The 18980-nt window shown below is 42.1% G+C and overlaps 1 protein-coding gene across 13 annotated transcripts in view; it reads right to left on the bottom strand.

Annotated features, from left to right (window-relative positions):
* Window positions 1–4420, bottom strand: part of SMCHD1 (structural maintenance of chromosomes flexible hinge domain containing 1) — a 146596-nt gene extending 142176 nt beyond the window's left edge. For 10 of the 13 annotated variants that reach the window (XR_007411638.1, XR_007411639.1, XR_007411640.1 and 7 more), the window contains exon 1: window positions 3840–4415. Coding sequence is in view for 6 of the 13 variants with exons in the window: in XM_025429383.3 (XP_025285168.2) it covers window positions 3840–4040 (201 nt within the window). In the remaining 7 variants the exon portion in view is untranslated. Of the gene's footprint in view, window positions 1–3839 lie in introns of all 13 variants that reach the window. The other 3 variants (XM_049111828.1, XM_049111826.1, XM_025429382.3) reach the window with 3 other exon arrangements.
* Window positions 4421–18980: the final 14560 nt, after the last annotated feature.

Genomic DNA, 18980 nt, shown 5'->3' with positions numbered 1-18980 from the left:
AGCCAGGTTTGCCCTTCATCTTCTGGAATTTTTAATATATGTACCCTATGTACAAGTTTTTTTTTCCCCCCAAGGAAGAGTGATTCATGTAACTGAACAGCTATAAACCAAGTATTGGGTAAGGCTCCTGCCCTCAAGGAGCATACAGAATTTTTTTTAAGTACAATGGCATAAATGCTAAAGGAGGGGTCACAAGGTATAGTGAAACCATACGAAAGAAAAAGTAGGCATTTCCTCAAAAATGGAGACTGAGGGAAAGGTTTGCATACTTGAGGCTTAATGTCTGGATAGATCTTTTTTATTTTTTTAAAGGCTTTATTTATTTGACACAGAGAGAGAGCGAGAGTGAGCACGCGCACACAAGCAGGGGTAGCTGCAGAGGGAGAGGGAGAAGCAGCCTCCCCGCTGAGCAGGGAGCTCATGTGAAGCTTGATCCCAGGACCCCGGGGTCATGACCTGAGCCCAAGGCAGACGCTTGACCGACTGACTACCCAGGTGCCCCATAACGTCCGGATAGATCTTAAGAACCAGTCAAAGGAATCATCTTCTGATCTTCGATTCCCCAAGGCCACAAGGGTTCAGGTGAGTCAACAGCTGCTTATCACGGGTCTAAGGGATTCTTCTAGATCTATTCTTTCCTCCTTTTTCTTTTTTTAAACTCTTTCTTCTTCCTTCCTCTTGATTGCTCCATTTTTTTCCACAAACTGAGCTTTCCCCCAATAACAGTTTGGGATCCATAATACTTTCTAGCACTACAAACACGTATTGGTTTGAATTCTAATGAAAGACTTTAATTCAATGCACTAGTTTACCTCCCCTCCCCCACACACTTGCATGGAAAACGAAGGCTTTAGTAAACAGTGTGGGCACTGTGGAGGTTTTTTTAATGAAAATAACAAGCTTCAGGATCAAACAGACCTAGATTCTAATCCTAGTTTCACTGCTTAGTAACTGTATAACCTTAGACTTAATTCAGTAATTTAATTCAGTTCTTCATGTAGGAATGGAAACAAGGTTACGGGATTAGGTTACATAATTACATAACCTAATGAATGCTTTAAAAAGTAAATTATCTGAAAAAAGTTAGCCTTCCATTTTTTTTCTAATTCTTCCTTCTCACTTTTAATCAAATTTAACCTTTCTCTCTTCCAGCAGGAAGTAGGAAGTAGGAATTAGTCAAAAGAAATATTTTCCTTGGCTTTCAAATTAAAATACTGAAGGAATGAGGCACCTGGGTAGCTTAGTCGGTTAAGTCTCTGCCTTCAGCTCAGGTCCTGATCATGGGGTCCTGGGATCAAGGCCCACATTTAGCTCCCTGCTCAGTATGAAGTCGGTTTCTCCCTTCTTTCTCCCAGGCTCATGCTCACTTGCATGCTCTCTCTCAATTAAATAAACTCTTTAGAAATACTAAAGGAATGAAATATATGTTCCCTATTACAACTTCATTTGAGGCAAAGCGGTATAACAGAAAGACGATGGTTCTGAATTTGAATCCTAATTTGAGACTGTACTACTATCTATTTGACTTAAATGAGTCACCCACCTCCAAAAGTGAGTTTCCACTTCTGTAATAATACTTCCCCTATCTCACAGTGAGATTTCTCACGGGAGAACTTCTTTCTAGAGGGAGGGTAAATTAATACAACCTTTTTTGAAAACCAATCTGAAAATACCTATCAAGAGCTTTAAAAATATTCCTGACCTTCGAGGAATTTCACTTCCAGAAGGCTAAACTAAAGAAAAATAAAAGACATAAAAGACTATGTATTCAAAGATATTTATGGCATTACCTAAAATTGAAAGTAATGTAAATGTCACAAAAAAGAAGGGACTTGGGGGGGATCCCTGGGTGGCTCAGCAGTTTAGCGCGCCTGCCTTCCGCCTAGGGTGTGATCCTGGAGACCCGGGATCGAGTCCCGCATCGGGCTCCCTGCATGGAGCCTGCTTCTCCTTCTGCCTGTGTCTCTGCATGTTTCTGCGCACGAGCGCGCGCGCGCGCGCGTGTGTGTGTGTGTGTGTCATGAATATATAAAATCTTTAAAAAAAAAAAAAAAGAAGGGAGGGATCCCTGGGTGGCTCAGCGGTTTGGCGCCTGCCGTTGGCCCAGGGCAGATCCTGGAGACCCGGGATCGAGTCCCACGTCGGGCTCCCAGTGCATGGAGCCTGCTTCTCCCTCTGCCTGTGTCTCTGCCTCTCTCTCTCTCTCTCTCTGTGACATAAATAAATAAATAAATAAATAAATAAATAAATAAATAAATAAATAAATAATAAATAAATGGATTTAGCTATGTAAAGTGGTACTCAACAACCATTTCAAACTTTGATTATGAAGACTTGCATTAAAATAGAAAACCAACAATATTAATATACATATAAATATGCATTACAGCTACAAAAAAAAAAAAATTGGGGTAAGTACCCACAAAGAAATAACCCTAAGTGCTACCAGTAGTTATAAACTTTACCGTGAAGAAAAGGTTTACTTTTCCCCCTATAGTTCCACATTTTCTTTAATGTGATCTTTTTAACAATAAAAATAATAAAGAGTTTCCCTTTTTTGGGGTAAGGTTTTGAACGGAAAACAGTCATCACAAAAGAGGCGCATTCATGCATTCGGTTTTCATATGTACACGGGAATCCGCTATATTCAGGCATAGAATGATTTCACTCTTTAAACACTTTTCACTCAAACATTCATTCTCATTTCAACATTTACCACGTGCCAGGCACAGTTCTAGACATTGGGAATACAGCTGTGAACGAAGTAAAATCCTTACTTGTCAAGTCCCTTTTATTATATGGGTCTCGGTTTCAATTATTTCAGCAACTACAGAGTTCCGTGTCTAGAACAGTCCTAAATCATGAGCGTCATCAAGTTAAAACAATGCTTCACACAAAGGTCTCTTTCCTTGGAAGCTAAGTGTTCCTTGTCGCTTAAAAGGCACTTCATGTGGTTAAGGATGCAGAAGGACTACCACCCTTCTTTAAAGCTCAGGCACCATCACCACCTCCTCCCTATAAAATTCTTCGCAGTTCAAAGTAGCTCTTCCTACACCGTCATCGTTAATTTTTGAAGCAAACTAAGTGGAGATACATGTATCACAGATGTGTATAGTAGTGTCTACACACACACACACTCAGGCTTACACACCATTCTTTGGTGTTCCACAGACACCTGTCGAGTTAGTTCTAAAACTCTCCTAGGGCCAAGGCTTCAGAAAAAGCAGAAGGGCAGCTCCACCTGCCAAGCGGACTCGGACAAGTGTTCTCACTACGGAAGGACCCTGCCGGGGCCGGCCCACAAGACCTCCCTGACAGGACGACCCGGGAAATTACGGTATCATTTCAGGAACCTGAGGTAAATGGACTGCAGGAATTTCAGAACTCTGACCCATCGCCCGTCCTCCTAACAGAGCCATCGGGTTCTAAGTCTGCGCTCTTTATTTTCTGAAAAGTTGCACGCGAAGAGACCCAAGCGGCGTTCCCTACTGGAAGATGAGTTTAGAGTACTAAGGCCTTAGGGTGCTAAGGTCGCCACCGGCCAGTTACGGTATGGACTCCTCGGCAGCGAGAACCACCCCCCACACCCCGACCCGGGAAAAGGGCAGGGGGAGGCCCACGGGGACGCTGGCTCTGCGCTCCCAGGCCGAGGCTAGGACCGGCCCGAGGCTTCCAGCCGCCGGGCCAGGGGCATGGCGGGCACCCGGGAGAGCGACGCCAAGGCCGCAGAACTAGGGCCAGGTGACAGGTTTATTGCCCTTGGTGAGCAACTTGAGCGTCCCGTCACCCCTCCCAACCCAAACTCCACCCGCGCATCCTTCCTCGGCCCCTTCGTGTACCTGACACACAGAGGCGCGGAACCTTGTGTAGTCCGAGCGCTCCTCGACCTGCAGCACCCGGTCCCCGAGCTCGGACTCCTTCTCGCGCCGGTCAAACAAGTACACCGTCCTGCAGCCGTCGCCTCCGCCGTCCTCGCCAGTCCCCGCGGAGGGCCCGCCGCCGCCGCCGCCGCCGCCGCCGCCGCCGCCGGCCGCTGCCATATTGGGGGAAAGGAGAAAAACACAGCAGCGCCGGCGCCTACCGCGGCCGGGCTCAGGGCCGAGGTGCAGACTCCGCGCGGCGCCCTCGGCTCCAGCCCCCGGGGCGGTGCGAGGCCTCTAGCCCGGCGCGCTGCAGCTCCTCCCTCAGCGGCGGAGGCGGCGGCCGAGCAGCGGCAGGCGCGAGGATCACCCGGGAACCGATTCAAACGAGCTCCTGCTCCCGCACACGTCACTTCCGCGGCCCGTCGCTCCCGGGGCCGAGGGGGCGCGCGGCGCGCTCTCCGCAGGGCCGGGACCCGCGCCGGCCGCCTCCCACGCGAGACTCGCCGCGCCACCCGCCACCAGGGCCGCCGCCCGGGACAGTGGCGCCGGAGGAAGAGGGTCGGCCCGCGCCGCCGAGGAGGCGGGGCGAATCCGGCAGCCCGCGCGGGCGGGGCGGGGCCTCGGCGCCCGCCGCCCAGGGCCCGCCCCTCCGGCCCTCGAGAAGTCGCGCGGGGAGCGCGGTTCCTTCCGGGCGCCTGCGCTCTGGGGGGCGACCCGAACCCCGGGGGGCAGAGCGGGCGCCGCGGCCGCGGCGGGGGCCGGCCGAGCGGCTGTGCGGTGTCGGCCGGGAGGGTCCTGGCACCTTCCAGCCGCCGCGGGACCCCGAGCGAGTCCGCCTGGCCTCGAGCTGCCGGCGCCGCGGCGCGGGGGTCGGGCCGGGCCGGGCCGGGCACGCTGCCTCCGCGCCCGGGTCGCGGGAAGGCGGCGGCGGGAGCTGCGGGCGGGCCTCGCCGGGTGGGGTTTCCTCCGTAGCGAGCACGTGTGTCCCCACGCGGAGAAAACAGACGCCCGGACACCCTGCGCCGCCTCTTTCACCTCATTTGCTAGTGATTTTTTTGTGGTTTCCAATGTGGGCCAGTGAGACAAAGCTCGTCCCTGAGAACGTCGTAGCCAAGATGTTGTGACGTCACGGGGGCCTCCCAGGGTGCTGGAGTATCTCTGTGTCGGAACCTTCTCGCCCCGTTGACCTGACCTCACCCGCTGCCCTGTTGCTAAAAATTGTGGACCAGAACGCCGCCAAAGGGTTAAGTTAGAGAGCTCTAGCAAAACACTTAACACACAGTACCCCCTTTTCGGCCAAAGCCTTTATTGCGTTTCATTAAATGGCCTTACCGCGGGCATGTAGGGCCTTAGCTAAATCGTCATTGTTGGGAGGACTCGTTCAGTCGTTTACTTTCATTTCTTAAAAACCTTTAGTGAATATTTTGTCCTTGAGAGTGACATGTAAATTCGCTAAGCCCAAAGTGGCACACAGGGATTTTTCAGTTCTCCGGAAGTTTGGGTACCATTGTTTAAGTGTATTTTCTGTTTTACAGATAGACTGTTAGAAACTTAGATTTGAATCTTGGGGGAGGGAAGGAGCTAGGCATAGATGCTATTAAAGGTAGAGGGATCCCTGGGTGGCGCAGCGGTTTGGCGCCTGCCTTTGGCCCGGGGCGCGATCCTGGAGACCCGCGATCGAGTCCCACGTCGGACTCCCGGTGCATGGAGCCTGCTTCTCCCTCTGCCTGTGTCTCTGCCTTTCTCTCTCTCTCTCTGTGACTATCATGAATAAATAAAAAAAATTAAAAAAAAAAAAGGTAGAATACAGTAGGAACAAGAGTGAAGGCATGTATGCCTGGGGAATGTAATTAGTGCTGGAAAGTGAGGAGGATGGAGCAGTAGATGGTGGAGCATAGAATTGGCAAATTGTGGCCAAATGCCATTCATGTTCCTGAAGGGAGAAGTAGGAGAAGGCAGACCAAAGTAACCTCCAGCTCCTACAGGATCTCTTTGATATCTCATGTTTACCTCTCAAGTTCATGTGAACTTTTCATTCTCACCCATTATGTAATAGTCTTTGATTTAAATGGCTCAGGAAAAATGCAAATTGGGTAAAATTCTTAGTTAATGGGTGAAACGAATTGCCTTACTATTTCATCAAATTGAGACCAGGTCCGATTCATCAGGGCAGTTTCTCATTTCTCTGTACAGTAATTACAAATTGTATGGATATGTGGATACAAACAGAAACTCCTTTCATATCTTTAGAAGAGATCTCAAGGTAATTGCCAAGAGGAGAGATACAAAACTGCCAGAAGAAGTGTACTACAATGTTATGGCAACTATTGGTGGAAGCATTGGTGGTATCTTCTTGAGAGGTCAAGTCTGAATCAGTCTTACGTGCCAGTATGGCAATCTGAGCAGCCTCAGTGAACCATTTGCCAGTCACTTGTTCTCAGCAAAGGAAGATGAGTTTGTTCTTTATTCAATTTGAAAAATAGTTTAAAATGACCCAGTACCACAACTAGTTATCTTCAACTGACTTGATTTTTATTCTCATTAGCCATCTTAAAATATAGAGTATAAATAAGTGTCCCTGTATCAGTTTTTCGCTGCATAACGCCTACCCCCCCAAACTAAGTATCCTCTTGCACAGCTCTCCATGGCCCAACCCCAGGGGATGTGGCCCCCATAATCTGAAAGGCCACAAACCCAGGCTAGAGCTGCAGGGAAGCAGTGAATAATATAATTCTTCAAGTCCACAATTGGCCTCCAATAAAGCTACATTGCAAAAATTGGAAAAGAAACAGACCAAAGGAGTAAGGGAGTTGAAGAGCCTGAAGATTTGGTGGCGGGGAAAAAAGCACAGTATCAATGTGTGGAGAATGGGAGGATGAAGTAAATGGAAGAGATTTGCAGTTTCTGACAATACTTGAAAACCTGAAGAAAATTTAGATCATTCGGAGTTAAACTACTTCTTAATTCTGAAAAAGCCATTAAAGAAAAAGATAGGACAAAAAGAAAATTTTTATCCAACAGTGAATCTGATGACAGCAAATCAAAGAATAAAAGAGATGCGGCTGACAAACCGAGACACTCTGCTGGTGGCCTTGGTCCTGAACAAATACTTAGTGTCACAGACAATAGCAGAGAATCTTTCTCATGAAATGAAGAGATGCAGAGGCAACAGGCTTGGTGCTGGCAAAAGAGACAAACATGAAGTGTCCTCAAATTGTAATTGCTTTTTATAAAGAGAGACAAACTGCATTCTTGTCCAGAAGATGTTCAGCAAACATTCATATATATATGGGTCTTGGTTGGTTCTATGACTTATTAGTGTGAATAATTATATTCTAATGAAAATTGAATTTAATCTGTTCATTTTGAGAGTAGTATCAAGAGAATTGTTTTTTTTGTTTGTTTCTGCATCAATATCACTGATTACTTTGGACAAATAAAAGATTACTGTAGTTGCTCATTTATCAGAAAAGAACATGGGATACCATGGTATATTACAGTCTCTGCATTCAAGAGCAGTTTTTCTGAATGTTAGAAAAAAATCTTCAGGGACACCGGGTGGCTCAGTGGTTGAGAGTCTGCCTTTGGCTCAGGGCATTATCCTGGATTTCCGGGACTGAGTCCTGCATCAGGCTCCCCTCCGGGAGCCTGCTTCTGCCTCTGCCTTTGTCTCTGCCTCTCTCTCTGTTCTCTCAAGAATAAGTAAATAAAATCTTAAAAAAAAAAAAAAAGGAAAAAAAATTCCATAGTCATCACTCAATCAGAACTTATATTTAATCTATAATGGCTAAGTACTATTCTGGCTTTTTATTTGTGTGCTTTTGTGTGTATATATAAATACAAGTGTAAATGGTTGTTGTTGGGTTTTTGTTTTTGTTTTTACATTCACGAAAACAAAAATGCATTCCACAACCATGAGTAAGTCCATGTTGTTTCTGAGATGCCATCATTCTGAACAAAGCAAGAAATAGATCGCCTCAAGTTAAATTGAAAATCTTCCTGAAGCCATAAACTTTCAAGTAAATAGATGATTCTATAATTAATTGCACAATTTAAATAAAAACTATCTAAATTGGACCATTTAAAGAAGACTTACACAATCCCAATCTATTATTACATTAATACAACAGTTTATTTGCAAAACTCTCTGAAAGGAAAAATTTTACAACTACCAATAACCTCACCACTCAGAGGAGAAAACTCAACAAATAATGGTGTGTTTTGATAAGCCAAACAAGGCTTAGTTAAATGGGCATTCAAAGTTCCTTCTAGAGAACCATTCCTTTACGAAAGGTTGAAATCCCTGGGCTATACTGACTAAAAGATCATGATTTGTGGAAAGTCTTTGTTGATGAAACCAATCAAATGATTAGAAATGTTGCTGTTTCAGACCTACTAGCATAAATGAGCAAACTTTTGTATTTAAACTATTGCTTTGTGTATTTTTTCTTTACCTAACCCATTCTTTACATGCAGACTCATTCTTTTCAATATTTGTGTTACTGGTTCAGTGGAAGTCAGGAAAACCAGTAACTATAGTAATCAGAATGTTATCCAACTGTGTGTTGCTTACTATTATAAATATTGGTGAACAGTGATCAGTACATAGTTTTACATTTTAAAAAACTTAGTGGCTTCAAACAGAAGCCATGTATTTGCTCATGATTCTGAAATTTGGGCTGAGCTTCACTGGGTAGTTCTGTTGGTCTCACTTGAGATCACATACACAGCAGCAGTCACCTGGCAGCTTGAGCAGAGCTGAATGGTCCATGATGGTCTCATTCACATGACTGGCAGCTGAGGCTATTGAGAACTGAAGCTCTGTTCTCCTCTATTAGGCATCTCTAATAGGATAGCTTGGTTTTCCTACTTGGCTGTCACAGAATTTCAAAAGAAAAAGTTCTAATGTTCAAGTGCCTGTCAAAGCACTGCTTGCATTACATTTTCTGATGTCATTGGTCAAAACTAGTTTCATAGCCAAACTCCTGAGTGGCCCTCTCCCACAATAGAAGGAAGCTTATGGAAATCCCTGCTGATTTGGGGGTTGGTGCTATTATTTGTGTACTGTAATGAGACCAGCTTGATAAAATATTACAGATCTAGGATAGTTGCCAGAAAGAAGGGGGGGGGGGAAACACAGGTTTGTTACGATTTGCTGATGAAGTTAAATTCTCCTCAAATAAAAATACCTAGAAAATAAAGAGCAAGGGTGTTGGGGGATGGGGTAACTGGGTGATGGACATTAAGGAGGGCATAGAATGATGTAATGATGTAAATACCCTCTGATCACTGGGTATTATATAAGACTCACGAATCACTGAACTCTACCTCTGAAACTAATAATACTCTATATATTAATTAATTAAATTTAAATTTTAAAAAGAAAGTAAAGAGCAAGGAAAGTGAGTTTTTAAACATTCCTATCTTCTCAAAAAAAATTTTTTTTTTCAGACAGAAAGAGCACCTATGAGCACAGGGTGGGGAGGAGTAAAAGGGGCAGAGGGGAGAAAATCTTAAGCAGGTTCCACCCCCAGTTTGGAACCCAATGTGGAGCTCGATCTCACAATCCTGAGATCATGACCTCAGCCAAAATCAAGTCAGACACTTAACCAAATGAGCCACTGAGGTGCCCCTCAAAAAAAATTTTTTTTAAGTACTCTTCTTTCAGGAAAGGTAAGGACAGTTTTAGTGATCTGAGTTCAGACTTTGCCAGCTAAAACACTATAGTACAGTTTATGACTCTAAGCCCCAATCTACCAGATTGGTAGAAAACATCTTGGGGGTCTTTCTGTTTCCAATTTTAACAAGTTCCAAGTTCTGAGTAGTAGGGAGAGAAGCTCATCCTTGTCAACATGGCCTCTTTAGATCTGGTGGCATCCTGTTGCTTTTGTGCCACTGGGGACATGGGAATCACTTACAAGGCTTCTCTTGATCCCATCTGCTCAGATGCACTATATAGCCAATTAGGAGAGTTAGGAGTGCCATCTTTTCTTACCAGCCCAGAGGGAATCTCTTTTTAAATTTTAATCCATTTTTCTTCTTCTTTCTTCAAGGTACTCTATCATTGCCTTTAAGTCCTTCATTCATTTTTGTCTCCTCTCCAAAACCCGCTTCATTCCTCTAAGAGCTGAGGTTTTTAGGGAAAAAAAAGTTCCCAGGAGGAAAGTGTCTTTTCTCCTCTGTGCCTTGCTTTGGTTATCTGTTGCTGCATGACCAATAATCTTAAAACATAGTGGCTTAAGACAATAGTCTTTTTATTTGTCCATGATTCTGTAATTTTGGTAGGGCTTGGTGGAACCAGATTTCTCTGCTCCTGGTGCTATCAGCTTGGGCAGATCTTAGAGGAGTCATTTACTCATGTAGCTGGTAAGTTGATGCTGGCGGTTGGCTGGGAGCTCTGCGGGGGTTGTTGAGGGTTGTTGGCCGGGCCCTCAGATCTGTTTCAAGCCTTCCTCATGGCCTGGTTGGAATTTTTACACAGGTGGTCTCAGTGTAGTCAGACTAGTGGCTGACTCCCCCTAGAGCACAAAAGTGGAAACTTGCAGAACTTCTTAATGTTTAGGACTGGAACAGCATTACTTCTCCCACAGGTCCATCCTAAATTAAAGGACTATACCACAGGCAAGAATATGGGAGAAATAAATCTTTGGGAGCCACCAAATTAATAGTCTGTGACCAAGTTCTCCAGGGGCAAAAAAGCACACAGCCTGCTCTTTTCTTGAATAGGGGTAGGGAGTTGGTAGAATTGTTTAAGGGAAAATCAAAGAAAGAAAAAACATGTTAAATACATTAATATCTCAGAATATATCTCTAGCCATATAAGCCTTCTCTAACTTTCTCCTGATATATTAGCTTTAATTTCCATGTCACTTAAAGAACTAACTTTGATAAAATACCTTAAAATTTTTAACTTAACTGTTTGATTGTGTTTTCACCTTTTGGGAATAAAGTACTGATCATTTTTTCCTTCAAGAAATCCATGAGAGTGCCTGTGTGACTCAGTCATGATCCCAGGATCCTGGGATCAAGCCCCACATCAGGCTCCCTGCTCAGTGAGAGTCTGCTTCCCCCTCTCCCTCTGTGATCTCTCTCACTTTCACTCTCTCAAATAGATAAATATTTTTTTAAAAAGAGAAGAAAAAAAGAAGTCCATGTCATTGGCCAGGATCATGGGGCCATCAGCGCCCTTGCCTGGGCCTCTAACCCTCACAGCTCTAGTCACAGCCCACCCGGCCTGTCACTTGGTGGGCTCTGCTGGTATGAGGAGGACATTTTTAGACTGGAAGAATTTATCCAGCAGAAAAAGATATGTCCCTGAAGAAGCAAAGAAAGACCTTTTGCATGGGCTGCTAGCACTGTAGCCTAGGATTCATGTTGAAGCTGAATGAACCTTCTCAGACCCTGCCCAGAGGAGAAGAGTATCAGGATAAGTTAGCAGCTGAAGACAGAACCTGTAGTGAAGAAGAAAGGTATAAGAAAACCTGCAGTCTTGGGAGGGCTCTAACAAATGAAGACTCAGATTTGGAAGGATTCATTCATTCATTCATTCAATCATTCATTCATTCATTCATTCATTCCTCAAGTATTTATCACTGTTCCTTCCATAATGCTTAGGGAGGACACAAATGTGTTTTGTATGTTCTCAGTACAGCTATGGGCTTTACATAAACTATCTTACTTAGTTGTTACACCAACCTTAATCATTTTATAGATTAAGTATTCCAAGTATTCCTTTACCTAGGTGAGATAAGGGAACTTGTTATCAATAAGAAATTTGGCATCTCTATCACCAATATCAGTCAGCTTTTGTTGCTGTAACATACATTCCGAAACTATCAATAATTTTTTTGAGATAATACTTTTTTATCGATGTATAATTAACATATACTGTTAGTTTCATGTGTACAATATAAATAAATCAACAGTTCTATACATTTCTCAGGGCTACTCAGGATAAATGTACTCTTAATCTCCTTCACCTATTTCTTCCATCCCTACACACACCTGTTGCAACAAGCAGTTCTCTGTATTTGGGTCTGGATTTTCTTTGTCTCTTTTTTCTTTATTCATTTGTTTTATTTTATTTGAAATCATATGGTATTTATCTTTCTCAGTCTGACTTATTTCACTTAGCATTAGATTCTGTAGGTCATCCACATTGTTCCAAATGGCTAGATTTCATTTTTTTCTGGATGAATAATATGCCATTGTGTGTGTGTGTGTACATACATACATACCATATCTTCTGTATCCATTCATCTATCAATGGACACTTAGGTTGCTTTCATATCTTGCCTTCTACAATAATTCTGCAATAAACATAAGGTGTGTATTAAAAAATCCACATAGTTGAATTTTTTCTTCATATATGAAAAATGTTACTTAGCATTTATTAGTTCTTAATCTGATGGTACCTCTATAAATGCTTACATGTTCTTGTTAAATCAATGTTTACATTTTTACACTTACACCATGAGATAGTTCATACATACAAAGAGAATATATAATCTGAATGTCTGTTAAAAGACAAAGAGGTGTAGATATTACAGGATTTCTTCTCCTTCTGTGCTCGCAGTTCTTGGTCATGTGCTTCTAAGAATGAAGAGGTAGACCAGATGAAGCGTGGTGAGCAGCAAAGCAAAGTTTACTGAGCGATAGAACAAAGCTCCCAAAAAGGGAGGGGACCCAAGAGGTTGCCACCAGAGTTTCTAAGTCTAGGGGTTTTTATGGGCTTGTCGAAGGGTGGTTTTAATCTAATTAGCCCTCCATGAGACTGTCACCCAATCAGGTTTTTGTCTTCTATCACATACGGAAAAAGTTCTTTTAAGGATGGTTTCCTCTTGAGGGCAGCATATGTTTTTCCTTTGGTTTACAATAGATTATTTGGTTTTTGAAAGATTCTGAATTTTATATATTGTAAGGGAAAAACAACACACTCTTGCTGTGTGTCTCCTCTACTCTCAATGTTCTACTACAACACTACTTTACTCCTGATACTACATGTATGAGTTTTCCACACATCAAGCAATTCTGTGACACCAGCTGGGCACCCTACAGTTTAATTAGATCCCACAGGTTAAAGGTTCAGTCCTACAGGACTGTCCCCTTTCCACACTTCAGATGCTCAATTACAAGTCCAAGTTGTTACCTGCACTTCTGACCCAATGGCTTTTAATTGGAGGTTCCCACCACCCCCTCCTTGGGTTCAATTAATTTGTTAGAGCTGCTCACCAAACTCAGGAAAATGTTTACTTACCAGATTACAGGTTTATCATAAAAGAATATAATTTAGGAAGAGTTGGATGGAAAGAGATGCTTAGTGCAAGGTATGGGGGAAGGGACATGGAACTTCCATGCTCTCTCTGGACTCTCTACTATCCCAGAACCTCTGTGTGTTCACCAACCCAGAAGTTCTCCAAACCCTATCCTTTTGGGTTTTTGTGTAGGCTTCATTACATAGTCATGATTGATTAAATCATTGGTCATTGGTGATTGATTCAACCTCTAGCTTCTTTCCCTTCCCAGGAGGTGAGCTCATGGAGTATGTGAGACTGAAAGTTTCTCTACTCCTGGTTGTTTCCACTGACAATGAACTCCCATCCTTAAGGGCTTTCTAAAAATCTAAAGATACCCCCTGAAAAAAAATTTTTAAACCTAAAGACCCCCTCATTAACTAGTTGAAAGGGGATTGTTAAGAATAACAAAAGGCAGGGGCACTTGGGTGGCTCAGTTGGTTAAGCATCTGCCTTCTGCTCAGGTCATGATCCTGGGGTCCTGGGATGGAGGCCTGAGTCAGCTCCCTGCTCAGGGAAGTGTCTGCTCTCCCTCTGCCTCTGCTCCTCTGCCTCCCCTTGCTTGGGCACACTCTCTCTCTTAAATAAATAAAATCTTAAAAAAAAATACACCTTGGTCACTCTTATTACTCAAGCAGCTGGCATTGCTAGGAGCCTCTCTGAAGTTGCTGCTGGAACTCAAGGCCTGGCTGCCCTCCTGCAGGCAGGCATGGAGGTGGTCATTTTTTCCTTTAAGCAGTCCAGATAGAAGTTGATCTGGTCCAACATGGAGCTGATGGCAGCATACTCTGCTTCCCTGAAGCTGTCTTCCCCACCTTCTGTTCCCACCTCCACAGGTATACCCAGGTCCCCACTGGGGCATGGCATTGGGACTTCCAGAGCTGCTGGGGCCATATGAGGATGGAATGCAGTGACCATACCACCAGCAGGTGCTGGGCAGAAGATGGACTTAATGGACATTTTAATTATTTCCAGAATTTAGTAATTTCCATTATATGATGTTTTGTTCATTTGTTTTTGCTTTTTGGAAATCAGGCTTCTATGAATATTTGTGTGGTATATTCTGATGTTCTCATGCAATGGATAGATTGCATAGGATATTTATCAAGTGTCATAGAGTATGTGTACTTATAAATTTACCAGATAAAGCCAATTATTTTTTCCAGTACTATAGAAGAGTTTCTGCTGCTCCACTTCCTTGTTAACACTTAGGAGTGTTTTTTACTTTGAAAAGTTTTTGTCAATCTCATGAATATGAAATAGTATATCATTGTGATTGTAATTTGAATTTCCCTCCTTATAAATGAGACTGAGCGTCTTTCCACATGTTTATTCCTTAATTGTGTTTCCTCTTCTGTGAAATGCCTTTTTATGCCCTGTACCCATTTTTCTATGGGTCTGACTTTTCCTATTGGTTTTTAGGAGTTCTCTATATATAGTGGCTACTAAACCTTGGCTGGTTATATGCCTTATTAACATCTTTCCCCTGTTTGTGGCTTGTATCTTCCCTTCTTTGGGAGATCTTTTAGTGAACAGTAGTACTGATCTTAATATGACCGAATTTATTAATTATTTTCATTATGGTTAGCACTTTCTGGTTTCCTTTTTAAAATTTCTTTTAAAAATTTACAATGTTTTCTCAAATTTTATTTTTTTAAGAGTTTATTTATTTATTCATGAGAGACACACAGAGAGAGAGAGGCAGAGACACAGAGAGAGAAGTAGGCTCCATGCAGGGAGCCCAACGTGGGACTCAATCCCCGGTCTCCAGGATAACACCTTGGGCTGAAGGCGGCACTAATCCACTGAGCCACCAGGGCTGCCCACTCTCAAATTTTATTCTTAAAGTTTAAGTATTTTCCATTGAAATTTTTTCTTTAATTTGTATGGAGTTGATCTGTATCATACTGACGAAGGAGCCAATGTCATTCTTTTTTAATGAATAATTATCTGTAGAGCATCATTTATTGAACGGTCAATCTTTTCCCTGATATATCCTGTGTAAGTGAATGCATGCTCTGTTCCCAGGTTTTCTAGCGTGTAGTATTGATTATTTTTTTTCTTTTCTGGTAATGTTGCACTACCTTAATAATCTAGATTCATTGTATTTTGATATCCTATAGAGTAAACCACCTCATCTTATTCTTCTTTAGGGGTGTCATGTAATTGCTATTTTTTTAAAGATTATTTATTTATTATTCATGAGAGACACAGAGAGAGGCAGAGACATATGCAGAGGGAGAAGCAGGCTCCCTGTGGGGAGCCTGTTGAGGGACTCGATCCCAGGACCCTGGGATCATGCCCTGAGCTAAAGGCAGATGCTCAGCCACTGAGCTACCCAGGTGTCCCATTTTTAAGTGTTACTGCAAGAGTAATGATTTCTTCCTCTCTTGCTTAGTGTTTTCTCACATAAGAGACACTTGAGATTATGGTCAACTGCCATTTCAACAGTAGCAAAACCTTTAGTTTAGTAAGAAATATAGTACAGTATAAACTTAAAATTGACTAGTATAACTTGCTATTAGAGACTTCATTGTACTTGGAAAGCTGTTACTTGCCTCCATATTAACAACAGTTCATATTGTTCATATTGTTTTTAACTAATCTGCATTCTGATTCAAATATAGCACTAATAGACAACATTCTCTAACAACACAGAAGGAACAAATTTTCCAAACACTCACAGCTTATACAAAATTTTTTCCTTACTGGATTTTCATGATTTTTAATCAACTGAACTAAATGGAAAAACTTGATTCTTTATGAATATAAACATGCATGTGGCAAACTTTTTAAGAGGAATAAAATTGGAAACTTTCTCCAGCAAATGCTAAAAGTAATATTGACCTCTGGACTAGAATGATGTATCACTTTATCCTGTGACTTTTCCATCCTCTCATACCCCAAATTGAGAAACACACTTATCAGCAATCAGAAGCAAAAGAAAAATTGTATATGTGTGAGTGGCATAATAATATACTGATCTGGCAACAGTATAAAGGAAGGACTCCATTTTGTGCAGAAACTATTTTATATATTTTGTACAGTAAGTAGGGTACCATATGGTGCCTTATTTGGAAGATAAATAAAATGATAATTTAAGATCTATTATCATTCAGTCATCAAATATTTATTGTGTGCCAACTGGATGTTGAGGATACAAATCAATTTCCTATCTTCATGGTGCTCATATTCAATTAGGGGAGGCAGAAACAATTTAACGATAAAATATACAGAATGTCAGATGGTGATTAATGTGCTATGGGGAAAAATTTTAAAGGATGGGCATCCTACGGGCCAGAGGGCCACAATTTTATATAATGGTCAGAGAACATTTTCTGATAAGGTGATATTTAAGAAGAAAGCTGAAAAGGAAGTAAAGGAGCAAGATCAATGAGACAAATGTTCCTGGCAGAGGGAAAAACAAGTGCAAAGATCCTGAGTTTTAAATGTGGTTGGCATTGTGATAGAGTACTAAAGGGTGAGAATAATAATAATAGGGAGATAAATGGGGGAGAGAAGGACAAATGGAAAGGGCCTAGTAGGTCACTGTAGGTCCCATCAGAATTAAAAGGAAAAGTATTGGAGGGCTTTGGGCAAAAGAATGATAAGGTCTGACATATTTTTTAAGTCAAAGATTTTAAAATATTTTTATTTATTCATTTGAGAAGGAGAGAGAAAACACGAGTTTGCAGTGGGGAGAGGCAGAGGAAGAAGCTAGACTCCCTGTTGAGCAGAGGGCCCAACATAGGACTTGGTCACAGGACCCAGAGATCATGACCCAAGCCGAAGGCAGATGATCAACCATCTGAGCCACCTAGGTGCCCCTGACATAATTTTTTTTCCCTGACATAATTTTTAAGAGAACTACTCTGACTGCCATGCTGAAGATAGACTATAAGAGGCTTTATGGCTGGAGACTGATTCAATAATCCAGGCAATAGACAATAAGGCTTGATCTAGGCTAGTAGTGGTGGAGCTAAGGGGTGGTGGGCAGGTTCTGGATATATTTTGAAGGTGAAGCTGACAGATTTGCTAATGGATTAGATGTGCCGTATGCGAAAAAGAGAGGAGTCAGGACAATCTCTAAAACGTGTAGCTCCCTGGGAAGTACAGTGCATACTTGTGTATTTTTGGCTACTCAGCCTCTCAATCTCCTCCTATATTTAGAGGATTCCCCATCATTTAAATGTAGTTGTCAGAGCACATCTCTGACTGAAAGTGTGACTGTAAATGCCAGAAACTCCTTGTCCTAATCTACTGGGTCTCTGAGATGCACTTATGTGACCAATCAGACTTTAATGGGTCAGTGACCCCATAGCATCCAGCTAATGGAGGCAACAGAAGCACCGTTAGCCCAGCCCAGGGTACAGTGTCCGATATGGAAGGAGCAGCTGGCAATAGTGTTCTCATGAAAGCATTTTTGATTCTCCTTATGATTTGGGCTATGTAGCTTTTTTTTTTTTTTTTTTTTTAAGATTTCATTTATTTGACAGAGACCAAGAGAGCACAAGCAGGGTCGTGGCTGGCAGAGGGAAAAGAAGAGGCCAGTTCCCCTCTGAGCAGGGATCCCGGTGTGGGGCTCCATCCCAGGGCTGAGCTGAAGGCAGACGTCTAACCAACTGAGCCATCCAGGCACCCCTGGCTATGTAGCTTTCAAATAGGGTGTGCTACCTCTCAGGAAATCCACAAGCTACATAGATTCCTAGTCTAAAATACTGTTTCTGCTTTTAAAAGAGACAGAGTTTGTTTTCCTTGCAACTAAAAACTCTGATTGATACATTGCAGATTGATATTCTTACCATGAGGGTTGTCATAATAATAACTGCCATTATTGAGTAACTGGAGCATTTATTTCAATTAATTCTGTTGGACAGATATTATTTATATACTCAGACATAAAGGAAAATCACTTGCTCAAGGTCATGTGGCTAGTAATTGACAGAGCTGGGAATAAAATCCAAATTTATTTGACTCTGATCCCAAGACACTTATACATTATACAGGTAAGTTCATTTGAGATTCATAAGATATTGTGAACTGAGCCATTTTTTTCTATTAATTCAGTTCTGTATGTTACTTCTACGTATATTCATACCAAGTATCAAATTTTCTTGAAATCCTCTAAAACTGTTAGAGCTTAGTGCTAAAGTGTTAAGATGTGTCATTGTTTTGAAAACTTATACACTGGTAAGAATTACAATCTAATTCAAAATAAATTCTAACATTTGTTAGTATAATTTAAAATTTAGGCAAAATCGGTTGTGTTTTCTGAAAGTTTCAGTTTTGCTAGATTTTCTTTTGATCAACTAGAAGATGAAGGCAAAGAGCCACATTGGCAAACACATCAAGCTTTTCTTTGGATGGCATCTATTACCATTAAGACAGACTTCCACACTTATTGGCTTTTTAAAATACATCAGATAAAACATTTGTGTTGACCTAAAATACAAGGGTTTGAATATTTGAAACCCACAGCTTCAGAAAAATGTTGCTTACCCATAAGAGGTGTGGCTAACTAAGAGTAAATGAAACTAATTATCAGAAAAGAAACTGTGGTTTGTGAGTCTCTGAGAAATCTCAGAGGAGGAGCTTATTTTCACTAGTACGGCATTAAAGAGTCATTATGGTGGTAGGGACAAGAGAACTGACCTATGAGTGAGGATATGTTCTCCCAAGTGCCAAACCTAATCTTTGTCTAGCTATGCAACTAAGGCCAATTCAACAAATACTGTGTGCAAAACTAATGAGTCAGAGATGAATAAAATAGGCACAGAAACATAAATAACTGTGATGCCTTATTAGAAGTATTCATTTATTAATC

Source organism: Canis lupus, chromosome 7 (assembly GCF_003254725.2).
Source record: "Canis lupus dingo isolate Sandy chromosome 7, ASM325472v2, whole genome shotgun sequence".
NCBI lineage: Eukaryota > Metazoa > Chordata > Mammalia > Carnivora > Canidae > Canis > Canis lupus.
This window is presented reverse-complemented; position numbering and strand designations above follow the sequence as displayed.